The sequence below is a fragment of the Sceloporus occidentalis genome, unplaced genomic scaffold, assembly GCF_023333645.1.
Source record: "Sceloporus occidentalis isolate IW3139 unplaced genomic scaffold, rSceOcc1.0.p SCAF_4, whole genome shotgun sequence".
In the NCBI taxonomy this organism is placed as follows: domain Eukaryota; kingdom Metazoa; phylum Chordata; class Lepidosauria; order Squamata; family Phrynosomatidae; genus Sceloporus; species Sceloporus occidentalis.
In genome coordinates, this window is record NW_028316984.1 from 91,592,389 (window position 1) to 91,610,127 (window position 17,739).

The window sequence follows — 17,739 nt, forward strand, 5'->3', positions numbered from 1 at the left end:
CCGAGCCTTCCTTGCGACTTCGGGCCTCGACGGCGATTGCCGAAGAAGCCCGAGTGCTTCCGGCTATGTCCGAATGGAGGGGCCGAGCGGGGTTCTTCGAATTCCCGCCTCTCTCGCTCCGGAGCAGGCCGAGGCCACCCGAGCGGTTCCGAAGGGGGTCGCGTGCTCCCGCGCGAACACCAACGGACAATAAACTGCCGAGGGACCCCCAGTGCGGCTGCGCGAGGGTTGTCGGGAGAATGGTTGAAACAGGCGGGGGCGGGGCTTGAGGTCGGAGCCTAAAATGGCGGCCGCCAAGCGAGGTGAGCTTTCGGGAGCTCTGTCTGACGCCAGGGAAGGATGGCGGTGTCCCTCTTCGCACACTTGGCCTCCGCTGGGGAGGCAGCAGGTCACCATGGCAACGGCTCAACAAAATGGAGCCCGGCCTTACTTTGTGGCTGACTGGCCTCGAGTCGCGTGTCCCCGACCCACGGAGGACTCTGTGGGCCAGGCATCCCAGGACCCCGGCTGTCCGCTTGGTGGCTGTGCACTGCCTTCGCCTCCCCCTCGGCCCATGGCGCCTTGTAGAGCGCAGAGCCAGAGGGAGGGAAGAGCCCCAGGGGCCATCAGCCCAGCCCCATTCTGCCATGCAGGAACTCTCAGTCAAAGCATCCCCTGCCACAGATGGCCATCCAGCCTCTGCTTAAAGACCTCCAAGGAGAGAGATTCCACTACACTCTGAGGAAGGAGTCTGTTCCACTGTCGAAAAGCCCTTACTCTCAGGAAATTCCTCCTAATGTTGAGGTGGAATCTCTTTTCCTGTAGCTTGCATCCATTGTTCCAGGTCCTGTTCTCTGGAGCAGCAGAAAACAAGCTTGCTCCCTCCTCAATATGACTTCCTTTCAAATATTTAAACAGGGCTATCATATCACCTCTTAACCTTCTCTTCTCCAGGCTAAACATCCCCAGCTCCCTGAGTCTTTCCTCATAGGGCATGGTCTCCAGACCCTTCGCCATTTTAATCACCCTCCTTTGGACATGGTCCAGTTTCTCCACATCCTTCTTAGATTGATTGTGGTGCCCAGAACTGGACACAATATTCCAGGCGGGGCCTGAGCAGAGCAGACTAGAGTGGGACTATTGGTTCCCTTGACGCAGCCTAGATAAGAGACCCAAGACCCCATCCTCCACTGCTCTGCTCAGCTCCTGCAAACTCATTCTCGTGATTTCTTTAATAGAGTCCATCCATCTTCCATGCAGCCTTCCTCTCTTTCTGCTTCCCTCCACCATTCCTAGCATTATTTCTTCTCAATGTCTCATGCTGTGTCCAAAGTAGAGCAGCCTCAGTTTTGTCATTCTGGCCTCCAGGGAGACTTCTGGCTTGATCTGCTCTAGGGCCCATTTGTTTGTCTTCTTGGCTGTCCATAGTACCCTCAGCACTCTCCTTCTCCAGCACCACATCTCAAATGAATGGATTTTCTTCCTATCCACTTTCTTAACTGTCCAGCTCTCACATCCATACATGGTAATAGGGAAGTAATACTGTAGCTTGGACTAGCCTTACTTTAACATTCAGAGGTATATCTGCACTTTAGGACCCAGTTCTTTCATAGCTGCCCTTCCCCTTCTTCTGATCTCTTGAGTGCAGTCTCCATTCTGATTAATTTCATCCAAGATATGGAAGATCTTTAACTACAGTGTGCCCTCCACATTGCTGGGGTTAGGGGCCCAGGACCCCAGTGAAAGTGGAAAAACTGCAGATAACAAAAGACTGGTTTTTTAACCTGAGAGAACACGTCTCTAGCAATCCCTAGGTCTTCCAGCGCAAATCTGTGATCAACATCTGCTGGAAATTGCACCATAGAATTGCACTGGAAGACCTACAGATGCCTAGAGAAGTGTGTTTTAGGAACCTCCAGCATGACTTCTGCTGTATGCTGACCATAGAGTCATGCTGGAGGACCTACAGATTCCTAGAGAGAACATATTAATCAAATCTGAATCATCCAATCTGCAAAGGTGAAAGCCACATATCTGGAGGGTTGACTGTATTTCAGTTCCTTGTTATCTAGGTTGAATTTATGTAAATCCTCCATGGTCATTTTTGTTTCTTTCTGTTCAGCTTTAAGCCTGCCTTTGACCTTCCTTAACAATTGTTCCAAGTATTTTAATTAAATCCCTCTTTGACAACTGCAGTGAAATAAAGGAAAGGGACAGTGGTAGCACTGCAACACTAATGGACATTTTAGGCACTTCATAAGTTATGGCAATAATAACCTGAGCTTGGGGGGGAGATTGTTTTAAACTATATCTCCCAGTAGCCATGAAGGCCAAGCGATTTAGAGTTGCACTCCAAAATGTTAACTTTTGCAACCTCTTATAGTAAGGCCCATTTGTTATTAACATTATGAGTCTCTATATGGGTTTGAAAGCTGGATGGTGAAGATGGCTGATAGGAAGAAAATCAACTCTTTTGAGATGTGCTGGAGAAATGTTCTGCAAATACTGTGGTTGGCCCAAAAGACAAACAAATAGGTCCTGGAATAAATCAGCTGAACTCTCCCTAGAAGTAAGGATGAATAAATTAAGCTGTCTTATTTGGGGCACATAATGAGAAGACATGATTCATTAGAAAATAGGATGTTGTTTAGAAAGATAAAAAGCAGTAGGAAGAGAGGAAGACCACACATGAGATGGATAGACTCAATCAAAGAAGTCACCTAAGGGTAGTTGAAGATCGAGAGTCTTGGAGATGCTTCATTTATACAAAAGTTCAGGCTATAAACATATTTCTGTCACTGAGGCCTGAAATGCAGGAGCCAAAAGGACCAGCTTCCAGCCACTTTGGGGGCATAGCATTTACATGACGCCTGCCCCCAAAGCAGCCAGAAGTCACTGCAAAAAGTTGCTGATTAAATCCGGCTCCTGGCAACAGCCAGCTTGGGACCACAGTGGCAGCCTGCTTTGCAAGTGGGCTGTGTAATCACCATGGTCCCAGCACGATCGTGGATGGAGTGGCCTCCAGCCACTGCTGGCTTAGTCCTGATTTACCTCTTAGTCTCAGACAAAACATATTCAGGGTAGTCTTGTTAGCCATATAGCAAACTACAAGAACATCCAAAATCCACAAAACTGATACTTTATGCAGCCAATCAAAATGCACAAAATACACGATGCAAGCTTTTGAAGCTCCAGTAGCTTCTTCATCAGGCAAATGTGTTCTAAAAAATCATACAGGAGACAAAAAATATAAAATGGCAATGTTTGTTGGTGTGTTGTTCTTTGGAAGAATGTCTATGCAGGCAGGCCCCTCTTTCTGAGTATTTGGTACTGGAAGACAAAGCATTCAAAAGTCCAGGAAATAAAATTGGAATTCCATTAGAAGTACAAAAAGGTATGATTCAAACACCTTTGCCTGATGAAGAAGCAACTGGAGCTTCAAAAGCTTGCTTCGTGTATTTTGTGCATTTTCATTGGTCAAATAAAGTCATCACTGTTTTGTGGATTTGGGATGTTACTGTAGTCTTAAACATGCAACAAGCTCCCTTTGTAAACTGATACAAATTAGCATGGTTATGGCTTTATGTCTCTAGACAGATTAAGGCCCATTTGACTCCTATTTCTGTGTATCCTGCCGCTCCCACTGCCATGGCATGGGAAATTGTCAGAATGGAGAGCTGTTTTCTAGCCTAGTCTTATTCCCAATCATAGTTTTGTATGTAAAGGAGAGATTTTTGTAGCTATAAAAACATTCATTCTATCATGAAAGCCCCCCAAACACATTGCAGGTCATCCAACCTAGACAAATAGGGGCCTTTCACACTACACAGTTACAGTGCTATGATAACACTTTTAACTGACATGGCAGCATCCTGTGAAATCCTGGGATGCCAGCCACAGATGCTGGCGAAATGTCAGGAAGAAAATCTTCTAGAACATGGCCACATAGCCTGAGAAACCCACAAAAAACTATGGATGCCGGCCATGAACGCCTTCGACTTCACACCTGGGATTTATAGTTTAGGGTGGAGTCTTTAGAATACTCAATCAGTTCTTCCAGTACTTCTATCCAAACTACAAACCCCAGGATTTCATAGGATGTAACCATGGCTGTTAAAGTGTTCAAATAATTTTACAAATGTGTAGTGTGAAAGTTACAACATAAAGTTAAAAATAAAGCTGTACATAGGAGAGTCAGACTGAACACAAAGACAGAATGGGTGCAGTTTGTTTTGTAACCTACAGTTACTGAAATTTTCTTTCTACACAACTGTTAAAGACACAAGAGGCCTGTCCTGTTTTGTTGTTTTGGTTTGTAGTGAATATCTGTTCGGTACTTGGTAATGGTACTGTCTGTACTTAGGCTTCTATCTTTTCAAATAATAAACAAGTTTGTTTAGTATAAAAGTCTTTCAGCAAAAGTCTATAAGCAGTGAAGTATATGGAAGCTTTTGCTAAACAAATAGTTTCCAGTAATTATGGCCTTTCTTTAGTTGCATCACTTCAAAGCCATCAGGATGACCAAACAAGTCCAGGATTGTTGCCTAGATATGGTCCCAAGCTCTAGAAAGACTGGGATCAGCATGGGTGATCTCTGTCCCATTAAAAAACACCTGTAGTCCTATATCTAGTTATAGGTAAGCAGCACTGAACTCAGTAAGACTTACTTTCCAATAGGATTGCATTGTTTATCTGGCAACTTTGCTATACAGTGGGCCCTTGGTATCTGCTGCTAGGACCCCATGGATACCAAAATCTGTGGGTGCTCAAGTCCCATTAAATACAATGGCATGGTTATAATTACACATAGCTATTCCTATTGGTAATCTACTAATAATAGCTCTCAATATTTTCATCTTACCATAGGGCAGCATTATTGAAATATATTAAATAACATGCACAGTGTACAGAGAAATAACTGAAAATACGCAAAATCATGCAGTTGGATGTTGAGGTACATGGAATCTTGATCTAATCTAGCAGGGCTGTTTTGTTGTATAGGATTCAGCTATGCTGAGTCTCAGCTGCAAAAGGTATCCTTACCTATGTTTAATGAATACTAAATGTATAAGCATACTGCAATTCCATCATACAGTCATGTCGGCCTGCTATTAATTGTTTTCAGTAGACAGGGACTACATTTAAAACTGTTTTATGTCAAGATCATTTGTTCTGATTTGTTCTGAAATAATTAGCAATCTTGGAAACTTTATTGGGATTTATTCACTAGAGGGAGACAAAGAACTATACTGTGTAGTTGTATTACCTTTGAAAAGAACTATAGGTACTTAAAATGATGAGTATGCTTAATTATTGCTACTGAATTCTTGTTTTCTTGCTTAGTTCCAATTTTTTGTTGCTTTAAAATTTTTATCATTCTGTGTAGCTATTAGTGTTTTTGGCAATTCTCCATGAATTGCTGGAGCACAATCTGATTACTTACAGTAAGTGGTTTCTAATTCATACCATTATCCTTATAGTGAATATGGTGGGAGGGGTTAGTATGAAATAGATCTCTCAGAATTGTTTCTCAGCATTGGAGAGGGCAGTGTATGTTCAGGTTTGCAATTTGTGGCAGCTTAAATTGATTCCTCCAAGGAAATACCACCTTCCTAAAAAGAAAGGGAAGAAAGCTATTTCTACTCTAATATTCTGCCATTCTTTACATTTTGACTTAAAAGTATAATTTTTGATATTTTTTTGTTTTATATACAGGAAGAACGTCATCTGTTGTATCCTTTCTTTTTCAATCACACAATCAAATAGTAAAGTTTGTGGAAACCTCACAATTCTTAGGAAATGTGTTACATTTTTTCATTGAGAAGATGGTGTATAACCTTTACTGACAACAGCATAGCTACTTGTTGAGATCTTCTTCGGTGTGCAACAAGGCAATATTGGCTGTTCTTGAGGATATGGATGCTGTTCATGTGAACTGTGCATGACTGGACTGTGGACTGTCAGGTATATCCCAGAACATAACCCCCTGCAGTGCACAGGAGTTCCAAAGCAAACAAGTGAGGAGATTGGTCTCTGACGGCAGAAAAGTGGGAAATGGCTTAAATAATAGTTTCAGCTTCTCAATTTTTAGTGATTTTTTTAGTGGAAATATGCAGAAACAGATTATTTTGGCTAGTACAGTACATGACTGATATCTAGCTGCAAAACTAAAAAAAAATGGAGCAGACTGGCCTCATAAATTATATAAACATTACAGCCATGAGACATGAATGATGCAACCTGCAAGAAGTTCCCTACAAAGCATTCCAGAGTCCCAAATAATTCTCCTATAACAGTTCTTTGCTTTCATTTCTCATTACTTCAGTCTGAAGAAGGTAAATATGCAGACAACCCAGCTTCATGTCAGTAAATCCAACAAAGCACTTATACCTGAAAACATATGGAGAAGCATTATCCTTTAAATAATAAAGGGCTGGGAATTTCCAGCTGTTGTTGAACAGCAGTTCCCAGCATTCCTCACTATTAACAACTGAAATGCCACTCAATTCCCATCCCCGAAATAACATGTATGCATTGATTACTTCATGAGAGAGGATATTAACCTATAAAATATTCTACTGACTTAAATTGGCATAGTTCCTTTGGCTGCATATCTGCCAAGAAAATTTTGGCTTTATATTCATGTCTGGGTGTTTGCAAGTATTGAAGACAGCAGTTCAAGTCTCCAGCAATACTGGTGTCTGCTCTTTATCAATAAAAATATTACAAGGGATAGTCACAAATGTGCAAAACAAGCAATCTTCAGCTTTAAAAGTATTACTCTAATTAAGAAGACTCCTTTCTAGGCTGAATGATTCTGTGTGAATTGTTTGTGCATATCAGATATTCTTCTCAAAGAGTGGCCTAAATGGCACCAGATCCCATCTTGGAAGCTAAGCAGGGTCAGCTTTGGTTGGTATTAGACTGCTAAAGAAGACTAGGTGCTGTAGGCTGTATTTCAGAGGAGGGAACTGGCAAAACTACTGAATATTCCTTATAAAAAAAACAACCCTGAAATTCATGGGGTCACCATAAGTTGACAGGTGATTTGAAAGCACATACACACATATACTAGTTATAATGATTTATATCTGGTCTTTCAGCTATAAGGCAGCTTACATGTAACATTAAAACACACCAATAAAATAATAAATAATATTAAAACTAAACAACTTTTGAATAATAATAAACATTAAAACTAAAAACTCATCAAGAAGCTTACCAAAGACTGTTGGTGGTAGATGGCCTTTCAAGGGGATGGGGAAAGACCTGAAGGAACAGGAGCAAGAACCTGATTTTATCCCAGGGTTGTACTTTCTGAAAAGTAGGGAAATAGGTCCAAACTCATGGAAGGTCAAATAAATTGTTATTAAGATGCACATACGTAATAAGGTTTTTTTGATAGGACAGTCAGCTTTTGTGTCAAGTGGAATATAAAAATAGCAGAAGACAAGAGTAATGTAATGGTAGACAAAGTGTAATGTAATGGTACACATATATTTCTGTACACATAGAAGTTAATAAAAGAAAACTTATTTTAAAATACTATTTTATTTGTAACACAAGATTCATTTTGTGTATAATTTAGCATAGAAATGTGTACTACTAAAAGAGAATTATAGTATTAAAACTGTTGAAACAACAAAAGTGTACTGTTTGTCATAAGAAAAAAAGTTGTAAATAGCTTGGCTAACATTGTCTGCTTTCTTTCCTCTGAGTATCCACCTCTGCATCCTATCACCATTCTTTAGACACACTTGTAGCTTGTCTCTCTCTGTCCTGCTTTCGACAACATAGGATATTTTCAGAACTGGGAAAAAAGGCAGGAATAAAAGGCATACTCCTGACAAAGTCGCGTGATCATGCTGAAGATTTTGGGACACATCGCACATATCCAGGACTTTTCCCATAAAGATCTAGGAATGCTCCAGCAACAAACAATTCACAGGAAGTTCTGGAAATGGCTTGTTGCTGGAGCATTCTTCATTCTTCCCAGGATAAGTCCTGGATAAGCGTGATGTCTACTGAAAATATTCATCACAATTGCACTATTATTCCAGAAGTATACTTTTTTCTTCCCCGATTTCCCCCATCAGATAATGTCCATAAAAAAAGATAATTCATGTTTTGAACCAATTACATGTGCTGATTAAGAAACCAAAAGACAGATGTAAAGGGGAGCTGCTTCAGGGAAGGGGGGAAATCTGGAGTGGATTTCTTTGGGAGTGAGGGAAACATTGGCGCGTTACAGACCGCCCCTTTGAGGCGGCCAGTAGGCGCTGCTTTCCCCGGTGTATCGGGACCTCAGCTGCCAGACCGGCAGCCTCCGAGGCCCCGATCCACCGCTTTCCAGGCTGCGGGGAAGCGGCAAAAGGCCGCTTCCCCGCAGCCTGGAAAGGGGTGTCCTTGGGGCTTCAAGCAGTGGCGGGGAGGAGGAGGAAGGGGCAGCTCTAAAGGCTGCGCCCAGTGACGCAAACCAGGAAGGAGTTCTGAAACGGAGCTCCTTCTTGCTCCGTGGAAAGGGCGCACTAAGCGCCCTGGCACAGAGTGACGACGTCATGTCTGCGCCGCCCCGTATAGAGGCGACGCGGTCGTGACGTCATGGCAGCCCCCATGTGGAAGGGGCGCTGCCATTTTGTACGGACTCAGTCCGTACTAGGGTTAGGGGCGTCCGGGCCATTATCTCCTAGTTTCTGTGGCAGAACTTTATAGAGAAATGGGGCCACTATTTTATTTTCAGAAAGAAACCTGCAGAGAATGCAGGTTTGTGGAGGGAAATACCACATATGTTACTCATCTCACTTTAATTATGTGGAGGGGGGGAATGCTATTTGCTAGATGAAAAGGGAAGACATTCTGCATTTGTTCAGAGGAACTTTGACTGTGTTTTTGCTCAGTAGTCAGAATAATTTCTTGCTGTTAAGTCTGGCTATAATTTGTGGGTGGGTGATCAGCCCATAGTCTGATTTAGTTTATAGTGATTTTAGTTTTGGATTATGACTCTGGAGACCAGGGTTCAAATCCCAGCTTGGCTGTTTAAACCCACTGGATGACTTTGAGAAGTCACACTCTCTCAGCCTCAGAGGATGGCAATGGCAACCCCCCTCTGAAGAAACTATCAAAGAAAACCCAATGATAGGTTCACCTTAGGGTTGTCATGAGATAAAAACGACTTGAAGACACAAAAACAACGAGGGAAAACTAGGTGGAGCAGTGGTGTGATTCAGTGTGTCTTCTGTATCAGAGCATATGCCTTGTGTACAGCAACTCAGGTTCCATCTTTGATGTCTTCATAGAATCATAGATTAATAGAGTTGGAAGAGACCGCAAGGGCCATCCAGTCCAACCCCCTGCCATGCAGGAAATCCAAATCAAAGCATCCCTGACAGATGGCCATCCAGCCTCTGTTTAAAGACTTCCAAGGAGGGAGATTCCACTACACTCCGAGGGAGTTTGTTCCACGGTTGAACATCCCTTACTGACATGAAGTTCCTCCTAATGTTGAGGTGGAATCTCTTTTCCTGTAGCTTGCATCCATTGTTCCGGGTCCTGTTCTCTGGAGCAGCAGAAAACAAGCTAGCTCCCTCCTCAATATGACATCCCTTCAAATATTTAAACAGGGCTATCATACCACCTCGTAACCTCTTCTCCAGGCTGAACAAATGAAAGGTTGTCATGAAGCAGAGCAGGGAAAGTTTTTAAAATGCACAAATAAGATCATGTCTTTGGATAAAATAATGATATTTAAGGAATCTTATGTTTAGAGTTATTTTGCAGTTCAACTGTGGAACAACTGTGCTGGTATGATGGCTAGACTAGCTGATCTACTATAAACCAAATGTCCTCATTCTCAGATTCTGTGCTGAAGGTAATCACCAAGATTGTCCAGTGCTGGAGGGGAGAATGCTTAATTGGGAATGCACTCTGCTAAGTCACCTTTCCCAACTCCATGCAGGTAATGTAACTGTAATAGAATAATATAAGCGAAAGGGCATGAGCCAAAGAGTCCTTGCCCCTTGCCCTGTGGTTGTTAGCTGTGGGCTGTAAGTTAGGTCAAAACAGAAACCTATTTTGCTGACCGGTCTCAGTTACAATTGACAGCAGAGGGAAAACATGGTGGAACCCTCTTACCTAAGGCCACCACAGAAGGTCAGCAGCTGGATACGGTGCTCTATCCAGCAAGCTGCTACCTAAATAACAGAAGGGAACTGGTGACATTGGTTGAATGAGACAGCCTTGGTTCATTCCTCTTTGTTCTATTTGCACTTATTGGGTAGCATTTAATGAAAGTAGCTGTGGCTAGCTAAGTAAATTGGGAGCACTCTTTTAATTTGACTTTGGTGTGTCTGGTTAGACTAAATACGTGTTTAGATGGGAAGAAGAAGGGATCGTATTACATCAGCCATAATAGACTGAGAGGTATGGTAACAGAGATAGAACAGAGCACTAGAGAAAAACAGTGTGAGGTGGGGGACATATTGTAGCTTTTCCTCCTTCTGATTTACCATCCAACCAACAGATTCCTGGTTGTTCTAGTGGAATCCCATCAGATTAGAACATGCTGCTGCTTAATGCCAGGTCAGTGAATGGTATGAGCTATTTAATCCAAGATTGGATCATGGGTAAACAAGCTGACCAAATCTGCGTCACTGAAATCTGAGTGAGCAAAGACTGGGATGATGAAGGTGTGTTCATCAGGTTTCCAGATTCTGCAGCAGGTACAATCTGGTGGTCAAGTGCAGAGCTGGTGTGATCTGTTGTCAGCTCATTTTGTTCAGGTATTTTATCTGGCAATCTCCAAGGTTTGGGTATGTATGTATGGTGATAGGGCCAAGAGACATGACTGAGATTCTTTTGGTCTCCTGCTCACCCTGTTGCCCAAGTGTCAGAGCTGGTAGAGGTAATATTGACAGTGATGTGAGTTTCCCACACACAAATTTTACAGGTGAATTTTCACATTCATGCTCAGATCCTCATCAGGACTAGATCAATACTTCATGCTTCCATTACAATAACAGGCATGTCTCAACTAATACCTTGCACTCCATGTTTGACCGAACATAGTATTGATCTGTTACCTGGTCAGAATGATGGAGAGTTGCGGCTAGGTGAGGTTGAAAGAATCCCTTTATTGTGTACAGACCACTACCTAATAGATTTAGTTTTTCTGGGACTTCTGATCTTTGCAGTGATGGGGAGCTACTAAATTGTCTGCCTTCAGAGACCAAGATCCAGAAGGATTTCTGAGTGCTCTTAAGATATTTCCTAAATTCTAGAGGTAGTGACGCGTTGACATGCAAGTTTATTGGTAGAATGAGCAGTTGATACAATCATTCCTAAACATTCTTAGAGAACTACAGGCTCCGTGTTTCTCTGAGGAGTTCAGGGCAATAAAGCACTTAGAATCACAGAATCATAGAATTGGAAAGTACCCCAAGGATCCAGGAATTGACTGTAAAACACTCCAAGGGGGGCTGGTATTTCTTTACAAACAACAACAATAAGGAGAATCTATTACAGGTCTCTGCTGAAGAAATCTAAACTAAATCCTCCTCCCATATCAACCAGTTTCTGATCTTCCCTTTTAAAGTATTGACTTAGACTAGAGCAAGTGGAGATAACACAACTTCAGGCTTTCTTGGATTAAACTGATTACTTGGATCCATTCAGTTTGGGTTCAGGCCTGGTTTTGGGACAGAAACAGACTGGTGGATGACTTATCCCAGGAAATGGACAGGGGAGTGTTGAATGTGCCCCCTTTGGATCTACTGGGCTTCATAGTATCTTTTGGGGCCATATGGCTAATATGGAATTGAAGGACATACTTTCACAGTGCTTCTGGTACTATTTGACTGAATGTTCCCAGAAAGTGTTTCTGGGGATTGTTGTTTGGTCTCAGGACCATTAACACATGAGGTTCCACAAGTTATTGTCCCTTTTAACATCTATATGAAGCTGCTGTGGATCTAACCACTATACTGGTAATACCCTGCTCTTTCTGTTCATCAAGTGATGCCAAGGAGATAGTGGAAATTCTGGATTTTGTTGGTGCAGTGGAGGATTGGATGTGAATGAATTATTTGAGGCAAAGCCCAGATGTAAGAGAAATTATGTTGGTCAGTTGGAAAGCCAGGCTAGGATTGAGATTAGGACTTCTTCTGAATGGCATTGCACTTCCTCTGAAAAACAAGATTTTCAGTCTTGGGATGTACACGGGCCTAGTACTGCTCCCTTAATACAGGCTACCTTTGCCCAGTTTCATCTGTACAGCCAGCTCCCCCCATCCAGGCAGATTTGGCCATAGTGGTTGATGCCTTTATTGCCTCCTAATTAGACTACTAAAAAGGGCTTGTCCTTGATAAAGCTACAGCTGCTGAAAAACTACAACTAGTGCAAAATGTGGCAGCCAGACCTTGCTCTGGCGTGCACTTTAGATACTACCAGTCTTGTATCAATGGCACTGATTTTCCATTTTGTTCTGAGCCCAATTCAGGGCAGCCTTTTTGATCTACAAACCCCTAAACAGCTGTCAGAATATCTGAAAGACAACCTCTGCCACATGACCCTGTCTGGAATTAGGGCTCCTCAGTGGAAGTCCCGCAGCATGAGTGACTAGTTTGACAAGTACCTAACTAGATTGGTTTAGGTTTTGTTTAGAGGATAGTTTTAATCTGTTCTTAAACAATGTTGGCTTTTTAAAAGATTGAAATCTGTTTCTATACAATATTTTTTGTCTGATGTGCATTGACTTGGGAGCCCTGGCTGGCTGAGAAGTACCAAATGCATACTTTAATGGAGATTTATGCTGAAAGCCCATTGTAGTTGGTTGCTACATACCTCACTTTGGTATCCTAATGGAGACCAGCATTTATTATCAGTCTGTATATTCTCAAGTTTTAATGACAATACATTGACAGCTCATTGCATAGGTCTGTATAATTTATACAGCTTCAGGCCAGTTATCAAGTCTGGAAGCTGTGAGATGCTTCTTTAGCTTCAGTCTGTAACACAAGCTTTCAGTAGGCTAAATAGAAAAACATAATAAATGTTAATGGACAGTGTTATAAAATGCCAGTATTATTTATGCTCTGGTCTAACATTAGTATAACATGAAGTAAAATAACTGTTTAGTAACCAGTTTCCTTGACAGAAACTACCAGCTGTCATCTGTTCCACTACAGATTCTTCTTTATTTAAATGGAATGTATTATATATTTTATTTCTTTGCAGCCTTGCTGATGATCATTTATAAAAGTAAGTTATTTCAAATGTATCGCTAAAAGCTTTTTTTTTTTTTTTTTTTGGAAAAATGAGAATCTAATGTAATTCATCTTTTTTTCTTCATGCATTCTTTACTCATTGGCAGGTCAAGTTTTCGCTTACCCAGATAATTTTTTGACTCTTGATCTCATATTGCTGCTTATTATGGCAATTCTAGAAGCAATCCGGCTGTATTTTGGTAAGTTCAGCAGCATTGCTCACAGTAAAAACATGATTAATTATTGATTTCTTGATTGAGATATGTGTCAAAATACACTGATTCAAGAGAACTAGTTGATTACGTTACGAGACATTGAAACACATTTAATGTGAAACTTTAAGTTATCTACAGATTGGGAGAAAGTGAAGGTCAGAGGCCGCCCCTTTCTCCCCTGGATCATTGCCACAGCAACCACATGATGCAGCAACAATCTACTCAAAAAAGGAGCCACATAATCATGGTGCACCCTGTGTAAACGTTGGCATGCCAAGATGGTGCTCGCAGCACCCGGTAGGGTTCGAGAGCATGCGAACGCTCCGCCCTACCGAGCCCTAATTTCAGTCCCAGGCCAGCGCAAAGCACCAGTCTGTACCAGACCTAATTAACTATATGGGCAAAAGTGCAAATGAGATTTTTACTCTGGGTGCTAGTTTAAAAGTATTTTAACTGGTAGACAGAAAGCCTTGTCTGATGTATATTTATTCAGAAGTAAGTTCTGTTGAGACTAGTGGGACTTACTCTTCAAATGTGTGCAAGATAGTCTAAAAGATTATATTGCCCCATAAAACATAAAATTTGTATATCATTGTGCTTTCTGGATATGTGGTGGCATGGGAAGGAACAGACGCCATGAAAAAGAGGGGAACAGTTTTTCAACTGTACCACGGCCTCTTTATTTGGCTGAGACACCATAAAAGCATTGCAAGAAGGAATTGCATCAATGACTGTGTTTCCATTATATCATGCACATTCATTGCCAGAGATAGCTTCCATGCTCTCCATCCTTACAATGAGTAGTATACAAATGGTTAACAATACTTCCTACACATTACAAGTAGTCATGTAGCTGCCTACTATAGGTATGCTTACACCAGAAGTGTGTTCTGCAGTATTGCAGACTGTACTTTCAGATATTTGTTCTATTGTTTTTTATTTATTTATTTATTGCTATTTAAGGGACATGTTTAAAGTTTACAATTGGTTGAATTACAAAAGACCAATATAAACCTCCACACTTTTTTTCTGGCCTTTGGGTGTGTAACACTGCAGGACAGTGAGATGGACTATAAGCAGTTAGCTACTCCTTCTTTTCCATCCTGACTCCAGCTAGGGGAGAAAGCTTTCTATCAGATGTTCTGGTAATTAGAACTGTTGGAAGGACAAAGAATGGCTTGTGGTTTCCATCACTAACAATTTGAGTTGTCACTTGTAGGATATTCCATCACAATGGCTATGTGTCTGGTTGCTTTTAAATTCTTTAGATGATTTAGGTAGAAACTGAAAATAGTACTGTAATATACGTAAGAGCCATTGTATTGTGACTTTGTACAAAATAAAAGGAGTCAAGATAAATTTGAGCTGCATCCAGATGCTCCATAAGGATGGCTCTGCAGATTTAATATAAAAGCTGAAATATGTGGAGTCTTGGGAGTTAGAATGATCCTGGTACATTGTTTTAGTCTATCTGATTATATGGAAGTGCTTGTAGCTCTTTAATAAACAGTGGATTGGATACAGTAAAAACCTCTGGGAGATGGAAATATTTGTTCTGTCAATTAGATCCTTTTGACTCAGTGGAGCCAAAGGTGATAATCACTAATTTCCCAGTGTAGTACTTTATGGTTCCCTTTCCCTGTTTGTTCCAGAGGGTTGTGGAACACTCTGGGACTGTGAGGATGGTTGTACTGGAAGCTACAGGGAGAGGAATGGGGCTCCCCACTCTTCCTGGCAGCAGAATTGTTCTAAGCAGAACAATCTAAGGAGCCCTGGTGGTGCAGTGGTTAAATGCCATTACTGCAGCCACTGACTTACAAACCGCAAGGTTGTGAGTTCAATCTCAGCCAGGGACTCAGCGTCGGCTCAGCCTAGCATCCTTCTGAGGTCACTAAAATGAGTACCCAGCTTGTTGGTGGTAATCAGCTTACAGTTGTAAACTACTTAGAGACTGCTTAGTGTGGTGTGAAGCGCCCTATAAATGAAGCTGCTATCACTGCTAGCTGCTATTCCAGATTACTTTTACCAGTGGAATAAAATCTCTAGATATAACCAAGCATTTTCTGCCCTGGAAAGTTTTAAAACTATTAAACTAGCTCATTTAATTTTTTTACAGCGCAAGTAAGTTGCTCTTCAGCTATTCCCTCAATACAAACCTAAATTATGGCTCCATTTTGAATTTGTATTCTTGTACGCTGTTATATTCACAGCTGTCAACAGTTGTGCTCATGTCATCTTTTTTCCCCCACCAGGTACTAAAGGGAATCTGACAGAAGACGAGGCTCCCCTTGGATTCAGCCTTGTGATCACTGCTATCTGTGTAATTCTGTCTGTCTACTTTCTAGTGTGGCAAACCTATGTCCTAAGAGCAGATGCCATTATTAATGTTGTGCTTCTTGTTGCATATGGACTAGAAGGAATTCTCCAAGTCATAGCCATTGCTGCATTTGTCAGCTAAATCATGTTGCTGCCTGTGGCACATTTGTCTCATATGTATATATGTATTTGTGTGTGTGTGTGTATAGATATATTCAAAAAGAAGCAACACACATATTTAATAGGATGTCCTTGTAAACATATGTAAATATTCATGAAGTCATGTGTAGTAGGTTTTGTACAGTCATTAAGTTTTAACATTTTATTTCATGAGGGATGAATGCATTGCAATTTAGGATTAAATGTTTATACTCAACTTGAGGCTGATCCACATTTTTTGTGTTAACCAAGTTTGTTTGCTTGTCCAGAACATGACCTTGTAGAGAACCTTTATGTATCAGGGAAAGAAGTGATGAGACAAATGCACACAGACTTGCAGTTAAAAACATATCAGGGTTCTGTGATTGCCCATGTTCCTCAGTGTTTGATCACTACATTTTTATAGGGAGTGATCTTCCCTTTTAATATTATAGGTGTTACTGGGTGGTTCTCAGAGAGAAGGCAAATGTGCTCACTGGCCTGCATGTGACAGAGCATCAGTACAGTGTGGCTCATCCCTAAGAATAAATTTCAAGTAAGGCCAGGATCATACATTTTTGCATCTATTTGAAGTGATTATACATTCCATTAGGCTTACATTGGAAGAGTCATGCATTCATGACTCAACAAATGTATGTACTGTATATTTACTATCTAATCTTGTTTTCAAATTGCTTAGAAACTGGTTTTTTAACTGTAAATACTATCAGACCTAGTTAAACCAGTGGATTTTACCAACAATTTTGATTTCAATGATACTTCACTCAATAGTATCAAAAGTTTGGCTCAGACAAACATTGCAGAAATGAGCCTTGTATTTATCTCTATGTTCCATCTCTCATATATTCCAGTTCCCTCTCTCCTTTGTAGCAAGCAACCGTTTCTTGTTACATATATGCAGATGAACTGTGCTTTGTGCAAATAATTGCTTACAAACCCTAACCCTAAACATCTGGAAGGCCATTGTCATTGTCATCCATCCCTGTTTTAAATAACTTATTTGAACTGATTTGTGGCATTGAAGGTATTTGATGATGCATATGAGGGTTTTTGTGAGTATGAGCATGAATTGTCATGGTGAAGTTACAAACAATAATTGCTCAATATGCTAGGCTCATGGTGCATATAATTAAAAGGCCCATCCCTTCTGGAACAGGAGGAACAAGTTTTAATGAAAACTAAATTAGAAATGAAGTGAATACATATTTTTAAAAGCTGAGATCATGAGTTGGGTGGTGTTTACATTTCAAGTAAAAAAGCCATTGTTCTGCATGTAACTTGGGGAGATTGCCATCAACTTGATTAAAAAGCCTGATAGTGGAAATCAGATTCATCGCCTGGGATTTAGCACACTGAGATAGTTTCCAAAGATAGGGCTACATTGTTCCAAACTGTTTCTTTGCTTGCAGGCTGAACAAAAATAAAAGGAAACGAAATCCAAATAAAGCTTTGCATTCTTTAAGAATTATTCAGCAATTTTCTTCTTGTCCATAATGCAAAAAATTATAAATGTTTTGATTTACTTAAGGGAGGATTCTGCATTCATTTCTTGTTAACAAGTTGTGCGTGGGGATTATGAAGTCTTTATTTGGAAAAAAGATAATAAATATGTCACACACAATTACTGTCTTCCATAGGCATCATTACCATAGTCAAACCCTATCTGAACATCTGGCCTTCCAGATGTTTTGGGATTACAACTCCAAGAGTTCATTAGTATTTGCCATGCTGATAGAATGAAGAGGAATTGTAGAATCAAACATCTGGAGTTTCCCACACTGAAATGAGACATAGGTATCTGTTATGAGTGC

At 41.0% G+C, this 17,739-nt stretch overlaps 1 protein-coding gene across 7 annotated transcripts; it reads left to right on the plus strand.

Annotated features, from left to right (window-relative positions):
* The first annotated feature begins 47 nt into the window (after positions 1–47).
* On the plus strand, positions 48–16,145 carry TMEM80 (transmembrane protein 80). 7 transcript variants are annotated; one of them, XM_089520889.1, is made up of 7 exons: positions 259–302; positions 5,695–5,711; positions 5,832–6,026; positions 9,834–9,934; positions 13,210–13,233; positions 13,346–13,438; positions 15,706–16,145. In XM_089520889.1, exons 4-7 carry the CDS (start codon positions 9,883–9,885, stop codon positions 15,909–15,911), a joined length of 375 nt encoding a protein of 124 aa, XP_089377015.1. In that variant the 5' UTR covers positions 259–302; positions 5,695–5,711; positions 5,832–6,026; positions 9,834–9,882; the 3' UTR covers positions 15,912–16,145. The 7 variants fall into 7 exon arrangements, with proteins under 7 accessions (XP_089377013.1, XP_089377015.1, XP_089377009.1 ...); XM_089520883.1 differs by having other exon boundaries at positions 5,832–5,943; XM_089520885.1 differs by lacking the exon at positions 259–302 and adding an exon at positions 4,426–4,933 and having other exon boundaries at positions 5,832–5,943.
* The last annotated feature ends 1,594 nt before the right edge of the window (positions 16,146–17,739 follow it).

Bases quoted from the DNA above. Each gene is read 5' to 3' on its own strand.
- TMEM80 (XM_089520883.1), top strand. From the start codon at position 5,921: ATGACTGGACTGTGGACTGTCAG. The intron at 9,935-13,209 runs GTAATGTAACTG...ATTTCTTTGCAG, and splicing joins CCTTTCCCAACTCCATGCAG to CCTTGCTGATGATCATTTAT. The intron at 13,439-15,705 runs GTAAGTTCAGCA...TTCCCCCACCAG, and splicing joins AGCAATCCGGCTGTATTTTG to GTACTAAAGGGAATCTGACA.